A 12,816-nucleotide genomic window follows, 5' to 3' on the forward strand; every position below is an offset into this window, starting at 1 on the left:
TTTTTAAGGAACCTCCATACTGTTCTCCATAGTGGCTGTATCAATTTACATTCCCACCAACAGTGCAAGAGGGTTCCCTTTTCTCCACACCCTCTCCAGCGTTTGTTGTTTGTAGATTGTCTGATGATGCCCATTCTAACTGGTGTGAGATGATACCTCATTGTAGTTTTGATTTGCATTTCTCTAATAATTAGTGATGTTGAGCAGCTTTTCATGTGCTTCTTGGCCATCTGTATGTCTTCTTTGGAGAAATGTCTATTTAGGTCTTCTGCCCATTTTTGGATTGGGTTGTTTGTTTTTTAATATTGAGCTGCTTGAGCTGTTTATATATTTTGGAGATTAATCCTTTGTCTGTTGATTGGTTTGCAAATGTTCTCTCCCATTCTGAGGGTTGTCTTTCATCTTGTTTGTAGTTTCCTTTGCTGTGCAAAAGCTTTTAAGTTTCATTAGGTCCCATTTGTTTATTTTTATTTCCATTACTCTAGGAAGTGGATCAAAAAAGATCTTGCTGTGATTTATGTCAAAGAGTGTTCTTCCTATGTTTTTCTCTAAGAGTTTTATAGTGTCCGGTCTTACATTTAGGTCTCGAATCCATTTTGAGTTTATTTTTGTGTATGGTGTTAGGGAGTGTTCTAATTTCATTCTTTTACATGTAGCTGTCCAGTTTTCCCAGCACCACTTATTGAAGAGGCTGTCTTTTGTCCATTGTATATTCTTGCCTCCTTTATCAAAGAAAAGGTGACCATATGTGCGTGGGTTTATCTCTGGGCTTTCTATCCTGTTCCATTGATCTATATTTCTGTTTTTGTGCCAGTACCATATTGTCTTGATTAGTGTAGCTTTGTAGTATAGTCTGAAGTTAGGGAGTCTGATTCCTCCAGCTCTGTTTTTTTCCCTCAAGACTGCTTTGGCTATTTAGGGTCTTTTGTGTTTCCATACAAATTTTAAGATTTTTTGTTCTAGTTCTGTAAAAAATGCCACTGGTAATTTGCTGGGATTGCATTGAATCTGTAGATTGCTTTGGGTAGTGTAGTCATTTTCACAATATAGATTCTTCCAATCCAAGAACATGGTATATCTCTCCATCTGTTTGTGTCATCTTTGATTTCTTTCATCAGTGTCTTATAGTTTTCTGAGTACAGGTCTTTTACCTCCTTAGGTAGGTTTATTCCTAGGTATTTTATTCTTTTTGTTGCAATGGTGAATGGGATTGTTTCCTTAATTTCTCTTTCTGATCTTTCATTGTTAGTGTATAGGAATGCAAGAGATTTCTGTGCATTAATTTTGTATCCTGCAACTTTACCAAATTCATTGATTAGCTCTAGTAGTTTTCTGGTGGCATCTTTAGGATTCTCTATGTATAGTATCATGTCATCTGCAAACAGTGACAGTTTTACTTCTTCTTTTCCAATTTGTATTCCTTTTATTTCTTTTTCTGCTCTGATTGCTGTGGCTAGGACTTCCAAAACTATGTTGAATAGTAGTGGCGAGAGTGGATATCCTTGTCTTGTTTGTGATCTTAAAGGAAATGCTTTCAGTTTTTCACCATTGAGGATGATGTTTGCTGTGGGTTTGTCGTATATGGCCTTTATTATGTTGAGGTAGGTTCCCTCTGTGCCCACCTTCTGGAGAGGTTTTTTTTTTTTTTTTTGAATTATTTATTTATTTATTTATGGCTGTGTTGTGTCTTCGTTTCTATGTGAGGGCTTCCTCTAGTTGTGGCAAGCGGGTGCTACTCTTCATCGCGGTGCGCGGGCCTCTCACTATCGTGGCCTCTCTTGTTGCTGAGCACAGGCTCCAGACGCGCAGGCTCAGTAATTGTGGTGCACGGGCTTAGCTGCTCCGCGGCATGTAGGATCTTCCCAGACCAGGGCTCGAACCCGTGTACCCTGCATTAGCAGGCAGATTCTCAACCACTGCGCCACCAGGGAAGCCCTTCTGGAGAGTTTTTATCATAAATGGGTGTTGAATTTTGTCAAAAGCTTTTTCTGCATCTATTGAGATGATCATATGGTTTTTCTCCTTCAATTTGTTAATATGGTGTATCACATTGATTGATTTGCGTATATTGAAGAATCCTTGCATCCCTGGGATAAATCCCACTTGATCATGTGTATGATCCTTTTAATGTGTTGCTGGATTCTGTTTGCTAGTGTTTTGTTGAGGATTTTTGCATCTATATTCATCAGTGATATTGGTCTGTAATTTTCTTTTTTTGTAGTATCTTTGTCTGGTTTTGGTATCAGGGTGATGGTGGCCTCATAGAATGAGTTTGGGAGTGTTCCTTCGTCTGCAATTTTTTGGAAGGGTTTGAGAAGGATGGGTGTTAGCTCTTCTCTAAATGTTTGTTAGAATTCACCTGTGAAGCCATCTGGTCCTGGACTTTTTTTTGTTGGAAGATTTTTAATCACAGTTTCAATTTCATTACTTGTGATTGGTCGGTTCATATTTTATATTTCTTCCTGGTTCAGTCTTGGAAGGTTATACCTTTCTAAGAGTTTGTCCATTTAAGGAAGGACCATTTTTATTCATTTGTTTACTGTCTTAGCACAGTCCCAACTCATAGCCAGTGCTCAGTAGGTATTTTCCCCATGGAGCCCTCAGTTTGATTTGACAGATTGAATATGGTACAGTCCTCATTCTCCAACCTTATATTTTATATTCAATCCGTAACCTTTTAATAAGAAAATTTTTCTTCTCTTTTTTTTTTTTCCACACTGCACGGTTTGTGGGATTTTAGTTTCCTGACCAGAGATTGAACCTAGGCCCTCAGCAGTTAGAACGCAGAGTCCTAACCGCTAGACCACCAGGGAATCCCCAAGAAGGTATTTCTTGACATTGGAGGAAACAGTTAAATACAGTTTTAGTGAAAACTTAAAAAGGTTCTTAGTCACTGTTGGGTTTAGAGGAAATTTGGAGAAAAATACCATCTTGGCATTATCATGTCATAGTATTGATCAATTAATTTAGAATGGCTCTGAGCCCAAGAACTATGCAAATAGAATTATGCAGATGTAATTCTGTACCCTGTGAAGACACAGAGTGTGAGAGACATGTGAATGTACCGTAACGCGGAAGCAGGCTACAAGCATTGCTTACCCTCAGCTCAGAGTCTGTAGAGGCTCCCCACTGCTTGAGGGATCAAGTACATATTCCTCTGAATGAGTCAGAGCCCACAGGCCAGCCTGTCTCCCTGTCTGACCTTATCTACCTCTGTCCCCTGTGGGACACCTGCCTTGTCCTGTGTGTGGACCTTGCTTCTATGAGTTCTTCAAGATTCCCTGCCTTGGCACCATCACCTGGTCGGGACCAAGCCTTTCCTGTGGCATGATTCGGATGGCTTCTATATGATCATATTTTCAGTCCTACCCTTGAGGCTCTTGTTTCCTGTTCTGTACAGGTCTTCTGGCACTTAGAGCACACTGTGTAACCTGCTCTGCCATGGGGCTCTGAGGCACTGCCTGCACTTCTCCAGCACACAGGAAGACTTCAGTAAGCGTTGGCCATTGATAGTGATGAGGCAGTGCAGAAGAGGAAGATCCTGGGGGAATTGGAGGTTATTCTGGCTCTTTGTGCTTTGCTTTGGGGGGAGTGATGGTATTGGCTTCCTTTTGGAGAACTTCACAATCCATGAGAGCTATGGAGGAAAGGTCACAGATCTGTTTTGCCTTTCCCTGATTTCCAGAATACCACTACATTATGGACTGTCTTGCTTTAGAAACTTCAGTGGCTTCCCATTGCCTTCACAATCAAATGTTAGTCTAACATTTAGGTCTTTATACCCTTCCACTCTTACCTCCCAGTGCTATTTAGACAGCCGTGTCCATTTACTGTTTCCCATATATGAGGGGAATTTTGTCCTTTGCTCCCTTTCTCTCGCTTCAGCCCTTTGCTCCCTCCTAAGCCCTTTCCACTTTCAAGGACCACATAGAAGCATTTAACAGTAGCATGGGAGTTTGGGAAAGGCTTCACCAAACCAAAGCTTGAGAAGCTGAAAGAATTTGCCGGGAAAAGAAAGAAAGGGATATTCCATTTGAAAGGCACAGCATGTGCAAATATAGTGAGAGAAAGCAAAACTTGGGGAATGATGTTTCTTTGGGACCTGGTCTAGAGTCTGAGTTGGCTGGGACCTTTGTAGCCATTGCAGGCAACCTGTCCCCCACCTGCCCCAGGAGCCCTTCTGTAACATCCTGGACAGTTAGCCTGTTAAAGGTATCAGCGAGTTTTCTGATTTATTATTTATTTTTTACATTTAAAAAAATAAATTTATTTATTTTATTTATTTATTTTTGACCGCATTGGGTCTTTGTTGCTGTGCACGGGCTTTCTCTAGTTGTGGTGAGCGGGGGCCACTCTTCGTTGTGCTGCACGGGCTTCTCATTGTGGTGGCTTCTCTTGTTGTGGAGCCTGGGCTGTAGGCGCACGGGCATCAGCAGTTGTGGCATGTTGGCTCAGTAGTTGTGGCTCGTGGGCTCTAGAGCTCAGGCTCAGTAGTTGTGGCGCACGGGCTTAGTTGCTCCGCGGCATGTGGGATACTTTCTGGACCAGGGCTCGAACCCGTGTCCCCTGCATTGGCAGGCTGACTCTTAACCACTGTGCCACCAGGGAAGTTCCGAGTTTGCCGATTTATAAGTCTGCCTGTTCCACTGTTCTTTTTTAGTCTGAGCTTGAGAATTGGGCCCTGGACTCAGCCTACTTGTGGGCAAATCCTAGTTCCACCATCCTCAAGCCGTGTGACCTTGATTGACTTACATGACCACTCTGGGTCTCAGTTGCCTCACCTATAAAATGAGCATAATAATAGTATCTACCTTATATAGTCAGTGTGAGGATTAAATGAATTCATGTAAAGCCTTTAGAACAGTGTCTGGCACATGCTTAATGCTCAGTAAATGCTGCTGTTAGTGGTGTTATTCTGTTGTTCTGTCTCTGCTCTAGGATTGTATACTCCATCTTCTGTGACAGCCCTTCAGTACTTCACTTAGACATGGAATGTGAAACAGTCTTACAGAGGAGTTAACTAAGGCCTTAAATGGATAAGTGACCCTTTCAGCCAACAAGTGGCAGAACTAGGACCAGACCTAGATCTTTTGACTTCTGATGGAGTGTGCTTCTCCAAGTTGAACCAGTGCGCAGCCTTTATATGTAAGCCTGGTGCATTGCATTCTGCTTGTCTGAGCCCACAGTTCTGGCCTGTGATGATCTTGGCTCATTCTCTTATGTGTACTGTGGTCTTGATCCCAGTAGTGGTTAAGAAGGTTAGACGGGAATGGTCTGAGCCCTGCCCCATGCTGCCCTCGGGCCAAGGCGAATGGATGGAAATCTGTAGTCAGCCAGCCCACTTTTCTGTCTCTTGTCTGAGAGGTGTATCAATTATGGCCTCTAATTAGAATGTATTAATAGTTCTTTGCAGTTTACTAGGCATAGTCTTGTTCATGAAATCTTTGGATCCTCACAACAAGCTATGAAGGAAGGTTGGGTGGGAAGAGGAGTTGAGACTTAGAGAGGCCAAGAGTCTTGTCCCAGGTCTCACAGAAAGTAAGAGGTCCATGTGACACTTATCTCTTGTCCACATTTCCCCTTAGTCTGACTGTGTTATACTCTTTATCTCCCGCATGCTCCCTAGCATAATGCCTGCACTTGGGAGCTGCCTGCATAGCTGTCATGTGGATGGCAGAGCATGTAGCGGGTGTGACAGGAAGAGACCTGGAGCAGGAGAGGAGGAGGAGGAGGAATACAGCAGATCAGTCCAGGTTGCTGTCTGTGTGGAGACTCCATGGAAATTGGGGGTCTTGCTCTGTATGCAGAGAGGCGAAGGTAGACTTGCTATACTTTGCACCATGAGGCTAGACCCAGTGTATCGAGTTGGGTCTGGGGCCCCACGTTCCAGGGCAGTGAGTTTCAGACTGTTCCTACAGTGGGTTGGAAATCTATTTAGTCAGTGTTAACCTGCAAGTTAAAAAAAAATGAAAGAGTAGAATGGAATAGAAAAGATCAGGGTACATTATATCTGATAAGAAAAACTACATTGTTTCACCAAACTTTTATACCAATTACATGTATACTGGCTCATGATATAAAATGTATTTCTTATAGTGGATCCGCCGATGAAAGTTGAGAGGCACTGCTCTGAGGTTTATTGTCAAATTGGAGGGATCTTGGAGGGGGCAGCCAGGATGGGAATGAGACCAAAAGCCATACCAGATAGAGAACTGGCTGAAGGATGGAGGGTTTGAAGAAACTCGGAGGACCTGATCAGTGTTTCCAGTGATCTGCAGGCTGTGTTGGGGTAGAAGGAACAGATGTGTTCTGAAGGGTCCCACGGGGTGGTAACATCAGGGAGGGAGATTTCCATTTCTTATATAGAGAAGAGCATTGTTGCTGTCAACTGGCCAGAAGACATGAGCTTCCCATCACCAATGTATGTCACAGAGACACTGGAGAAGGGGTTCAGCAGTATAAAGAAACATATTTTAAGAGATTTGTAGGTCCATTCCAATATGGGAGCCTTTATAGATCTGGGATGCTCGGCCCCCTCCACCCTTAGTCTTCTCCAGCAGTCTCATGGCACCCTTGTTGTGAGATCTGAGCTCTGTAGCCTGATTGGCCAGGTTCTCTCTATTCTGACCTCTGTGTGTCTCTTCATCCCCCGTCCCCGCCTCCTTTCCACACCACCAGTAGGTTATAGTTCTCACAATCTGTGGTGCACTCTGTGTCTATTCTCACACTCTGTCCCCTCTACCCAGGATGGCCTCCCTGTCTTCACATACTTGCGAATTCCTAGTTATTCATTAAGGCTCAGTTCAAGGGTCATTTTTCTGAGGACCATTTCCTCCAAACGCCCCTACCCCTCCTGGGCTTCTGGCTTCTGGAGTGCTTCTGTTAGCTCATGGCATAATGGTTGAGAGTGTGGGGTCCCAGATCAAACCAGGATTGGAATCCAAGCTCCATCATTTACCAGTACTAACCATGTGACCTTGAACAAAATGCTTAACCTCTTCTTCCCTCTCTAGTAAAGCGATAGTACCGACCTTAGGGTTGTGGAAAATATGAGTTGATCCAGGTGAGGTACTTAGAACTCTGTGTGGTGCCTAGTAAATGCTTACTTAATAGTAAGTATCAGCTATTATAGTTGTTTATGCTGTTACTTCTATGTTATAATTATCACACCTATCACATTGCTGCTCTCGGTTTACGTATCTGTCTTCTTCTAGGCTGTAAGGATTTTGGAGAGCAAGGACTATGCCCTGAATCCCAATATGCACATACCCAAGCATGGGTCAAGTATATATGGCTGCCTGTCGGATGGTGTTGAATAAGTGCTAAGTAAATTGGCTTCTGTGAAACAAACTAGATGTTAAGTGTTAGATTTTAAAACTTGTGCATTTCTTTTCTTTAAGGACGATTCCTTTTTATTTATTTATTTATTTATTTATTTATTTTTGGCTGTGTTGGGTCTTCGTTGCTGCGCGAGGGCTTTCTCTAGTTGCGTTGAGCAGGGGGTACTCTTTGTTGTGGTGTGTGGGCTTCTCATTGTGGTGGCTTCTCTTGTTGCGGAGCACGGGCTCTAGGCGGGCAGGCTTCAGTAGTTGTGGCTCGTGGGCTCTAGAGCGCAGGCTCAGTAGTTGTGGCGCACGGGCTTAGTTGCTCCGCGGCATGTGGGATCTTCCCGGACCAGGGCTCGAACCCGTGTCCCCTGCATTGTCAGGGGGATTCTTAACCAATGCGCCACCAGGGAAGTCTCTCTTTAAGGATGATTTCTGAGTGTTAGGAAATCACGTATTTGTTTGGTGAAGCTGTTAGCAACGCTCTTCTGATATTTTTTCTCACCCGAACTGTCTTTATTTTGTTTGTTTGAAAATTCTCTTTATCATATCCATTAACTATTGACAGATCAACAGAGTCTGTTAAAAATAGCAGAATGTCACCGTTTGTATAGCCTTGCTTATATAGGATTTTTATCAGCCATAAATGGCAGGAGTTGTGTGGGAATTTGGGAACAAACAGCACTTGAGATGCAGGTGGCACTCGAAGTGCAGAAGTTCTGGTAGGAGTAGGACTTGAGTGCTATTTGAAATTTAGAGGGTGAGTCTCAGTTTTAAGGTTGATACTGAGTTAACATGAGCACAAGGTGCTGAGAGCAGGTTTTAGAGATGGAGGAAAGAGATGGATAAGAGAGGCGTTTTGAACACTTGGTCTCCGGACTGCAAGGAACCCCAGGGGTTATCTGGTCAAAGGAAGGAGAATGGAGTCGTGGTGAAGAACATGAGCTCTGGGAGCTTTGTAGTCGAATACTAGCTGTGTGACCTCGGGCAAGTTCTCCGACCTCTCTGTACAACTGTAAAATGGGGAGGTTAAATAGTAAGGGCTTTTGCTGTTATGAGGAATAAATGATATGTACACTGCTTAAAATTTAGCCAGTGCTCAATATTAATTCAGAGCTTCCCCAACCATCTGTCATTCCCAATTTAATGGGTTACAGCTGTACTAAGCCCCTCAGACGCTGAGTCATACAAATACTATTTTCTCACTATGCTGTAATGTGAAGGAGTTGGGAAGTAGCTGTCATCGGTACTGCGTATTCACATCCTGGGACCTCAGGGCAGACAGAGGTGTGCTTCTGCTCTACCTCCCTCCATATCCCTTGGCTCTACTTTTTATATTGGGGTGTGCTTAAAATTTCTTAATATTTATAATTTCCTCTTTATTATTATAAAAGCAACATATGTAGATTACTATATTACCACTATTAACATCTTGATGTTTATTCTTTCAGATATATCTATGTATCTATCTATATATATTTGGTACCAAAGTGGGAAGTGCATATTTGCTTTTTGTTCAAACTAACAGGAGATCATTCTCTAATATTCTTCTGTAGCCTAGTTTTTTCAGTTAGTGGTCTTCACTGTTCCATTAATTTCTGTTTAAGTAATACCCAGTCCCCCCAAAAATTTATCCAGTTGTCCCACAGATCTTCCTTTATGGCTGATATATCCAGTGTACATACAGTTTTATTTAGAGAGGTACTATTCATCCGTCTGCTTCCCAGCTTCCAAAATTTTGTTGCTATTGCAACATCTCCTGTTCTCTTTGTCCTTATGCTTTTTTTAAAAAAAAAAAATCCCTTTATAATATTGTCTTAGTGGGATTTCATGAGGGAGCAGAGGTATATGCATTTATTTAGTATGACTTCTTTGAACACTCCTGTTGGCTGGTTGTCTAGCTGTTGCTCTGAAGTCTTGAGGGATGAGGTGGGCATTTCCTCTAGAGCCTCCTAATCCATCTTTATACCCCAGTAACAGCAGATACATCCATCTTTTTTTATTTTGATGAAGCATAAGTATTTTAAGAATTTTATAAAATATTGATCTCATTTTATTTTATTTGTTTATTTTTTGAATTTTATTTATTTTTATACAGCAGGTTACTTATTTTTTTTATTGAAGTACAGTTGCTTTACAATGTTGTGTTAGTTTCTGCTGCACAGTGAAGTGAATCAGCCATACGCATACACACATCCCCTGCCTCTTATACCTCCTCCCACTCTCCATCCTACCCAACCAGGCCATCACAGAGCACCGAGCTGAGCTCCCTGTGCTATACAGCAGGTTCCCACTAACTATCTATTTTACACATGGTAGTGTATTTATGTCAAACCTAATCTCTCAATTCATCCCACCCTCCCCTTCCCCACCATGTCCAAACGTCTGTTCTCTACATCTGCATCTCTGTTCCTGCCCTGCGAGTAGGTTCATCTGTACCATTTTTCTAGATTCCACACATATGCGTTAATATACGATATTTGTTTTTCTCTTTCTGACTTCACTCTGTATGACAGACTCTAGGTCCATCCGCACCTCTACAAATGACCCAGTTTCATTTCTTTTTATGGCTGAGTAATATTCCATTATATATGTACCACATCGTTTTTATCCATTCATCCAGACACGTGCATCTTTATGATGAGCTTTTCCCTCTAGCTTCTATCTAATGACCTTAACTGCTCCTTCCCGTTACAACCCATCAGGTATTTGAAGAGGAGTCTATTACTCCCAGTCATCTTTTCTCCTCACTGAAGATTCCATGGTCCTTCAGCTCTTCTCACAATTCTCGTCTTCTCTTCATCATGGTCTCTTTCCTCTGATCTCTTCTACTTCATTTACTTTGGGTGTGTGACTTCCCAGCTAAGCTCAGCTTTCCTGATTGGGTCTAATCAGAAAAGAACAGGGTGGTATCTTCCCTCCTTCTGAGCATTATGCCTTCATTAGTGTAGCCTTTGATAACTTTTTAGATTAATGTAGCCTGTTAACTCTTTGGATAATCCCCCAAAAGAAGTAGAGGCAAAAAGAATGCTATAATCTCTTCTTTTTTAAATAAGTTTATTTATTTTTATTTTTGGCTGCACTGGGTCTTCATTGCTGTGCACAGGCTACCTCTAGTTGCGGAGAGCAGGGTCCACTCTTCACTGCGGTGCATGGGCTTCTCATTGTGGTAGCTTCTCTTGTTGCGGAGCACGGGCTCTAGGCATGTGGGCTTCAGTAGTTGTGGCACGCAGGCTTCGGTAGCTGTGGCTCATGGGCTCTAGAGCGCAGCCTCAGTAGTTGTGGTGCACGGGCTTAGTTGCTTCACAGCATGTGGGATCTTCCCGGACCAGGACTCGAACCCATGTCCCCTGCATTGGCAGGCAGATTCTTAACCACTGCGCCACCAGGGAAGCCCCAATCTTTTTTTTTTTTATTGGAGTATAATTGTTTTACAATGTTGGGTTAGTTTCTGCTGTAGAACAAAGTGAATCAGCTATATGTATACATATATCCCCTCCCTTTCGAGCCTCCCTCCCACCCCCCTCCCCAAGGATGCTGTGATCTTTCTCCCACATTCTACCTCTAAACTCTGTCCCCCTTCCTGCATTTATGTCCATGGTTTTTGGATGCAAACACAGGAATTTGCATATGGTCTTATTAAACACTGCATTGTTCAGAGGTCTGTGATGGAAATAGGGGTATTTGTGTCAGTCATGAATCGTCAGTGGTACATTTCCATTTTTCTTGGAGGGGGGATGTAAGGAAAGAGGGCAGGAGTTTTAAGAAAGAGAGAGGATTACTTAGAAAGGAGGTAGAAGACTCCTAAAGTATTTCATGGTGAGGGATGTTTGTGAGTGAGTGTATCTGCAGGAAGAAAGAAGCCCCTGATGAAGGAGGGCTTGAGATCTGGGGAGAGGGGCAGCTGCTGGGTGAGGAAAGTCTTTAGGATGTGAGAGAGGGTCAGGGACACAAGAGGAGGTAACAGTGCAGATTAGAAAGGAGAAGAGGACCACTTTGCTCCTGTGCTTTCACTATACTGGGCTCTGTGCCAATGTTACTTAATCCAGGCAGCAGTCTGTGAGTTTGGTAATATTTGCTCCATTGTTCAGATCAAGAAGCTGAGGCTTATGGAGGCAAAGAAATGTGTGTAAAGTCACATGGCCAGTTAGTGACAGAGCAGGATTCAAGCCAAATCCCATGCTGTACCCGGTTCCCCAGATGGCCCAACATGAACAGGGAGCAAACTAGATTATGGTTAAAGGTTAGTGAAAACAGGGCTATGAAGTAGATAAACCAAGTTAGCTCTCGTGTCCAAAGAATGTTTAAAAGAAAAAGCCCAGATAAACCTGAGGCGCTACCCTAAGCCAATGCTTTGTTTTTGGCACTTTGTAACCAGTTGAACATTTTTGCTGTGGTTGCTTTCTTCTGAAATTATTTGGGGGAAGGGGGCTTACTCTCTTGAGAGATGAGATGATGAAATTGTGCATACATGTAGCAATACTTATACACACATTCTGCAGAGCATAGTGAATTACTATCCTGAATGTATTTGTTCTTTGAATGATGTATAGGAACTCTTCCCACAACAACAATAACAACAAAAATCACTGGTCTTGGGAAGTGTCAAAAAAATTATTCAGGATTTGGAACAGACCTGATTTTCTTGCATCTCGTCTTTTAGGCCTTTGCCCAGTTTGATGCCGAGGGTGATGGTACCGTTGATGCTGAGAACATGTTGGAGGCTCTCAAGAATTCCAGTGGAGCTAATCTTCAAGGGGAGCTGAGCCATATCATCAGACAGCTGCAGGCCTGTTCTCTTGTTCCAGGTAAGGCTCTCATCTGAGTGCTGAATGCTGAAGAACGCTCTCTTAAAGCCCAAATGAACTTTGCTGTAATATGGGTTGTAATTAGGCAAGCTTGTGGGCACCATGAAATAAATGTGCTTCTCTGATAGTCTTCATTAAGCTCGTGGTCTGAATTAGTGTTCAGTATAATCATTTCTCTTGTTCCCCAGTACAGTGACGGTTGAGCAGTTCTACCATTTTTATGAACCTTTGTCATGAGACTGCCTTCCTTAGTGGATCTCTTTATTTCAGTCTCTCAAGACGCCTTCCTTGGCCCCAGCTGTATGTTCTCTTAGCATCCTGCATTTGTTTTTTGCAGCATATTACTGTTGTAATTAATTAATTAATTATTACTCACTTATTTGTAAATGTCTGTCTTCACTCTTATCCTGTGAGCTCCACGAGGGTAGGGAACCTTTTCTTTTATTTCTGTTGTGTCCTCACATTTAGTACAATTTTTGGCACATGGTAGGCACCCAGTGTTTTTTTTAAAAAGCTATCACTCTGAAATTTAACTAAGAATAAAAATAGCTTAAAATTAAGCAATACTTCTACATTATACCTATTGAAAAAATTTTGTCTATGTTTTTGATGGTTTCTTTAGGGGGCTCAGAAACAGAATCAAAATAAAATTACCTTTTTTTTTTCTAGTGAGAAAACAATTG

The 12,816-nt window shown here is 42.4% G+C and overlaps 1 protein-coding gene across 2 annotated transcripts in view; it reads left to right on the plus strand.

Annotated features, from left to right (window-relative positions):
• ZZEF1 (zinc finger ZZ-type and EF-hand domain containing 1) overlaps window positions 1-12,816 on the plus strand; it is a 115,598-nt gene that overhangs the window by 5,062 nt on the left and 97,720 nt on the right. For both annotated transcript variants that reach the window (XM_057536293.1, XM_057536294.1), the window contains exon 2: window positions 11,989-12,133. In XM_057536293.1, the coding sequence (XP_057392276.1) occupies window positions 11,989-12,133 (145 nt within the window). The remainder of the gene's footprint in view (window positions 1-11,988; window positions 12,134-12,816) is intronic.

The sequence above is a fragment of the Balaenoptera acutorostrata genome, chromosome 20 (assembly GCF_949987535.1).
Source record: "Balaenoptera acutorostrata chromosome 20, mBalAcu1.1, whole genome shotgun sequence".
Classification (NCBI taxonomy): domain Eukaryota; kingdom Metazoa; phylum Chordata; class Mammalia; order Artiodactyla; family Balaenopteridae; genus Balaenoptera; species Balaenoptera acutorostrata.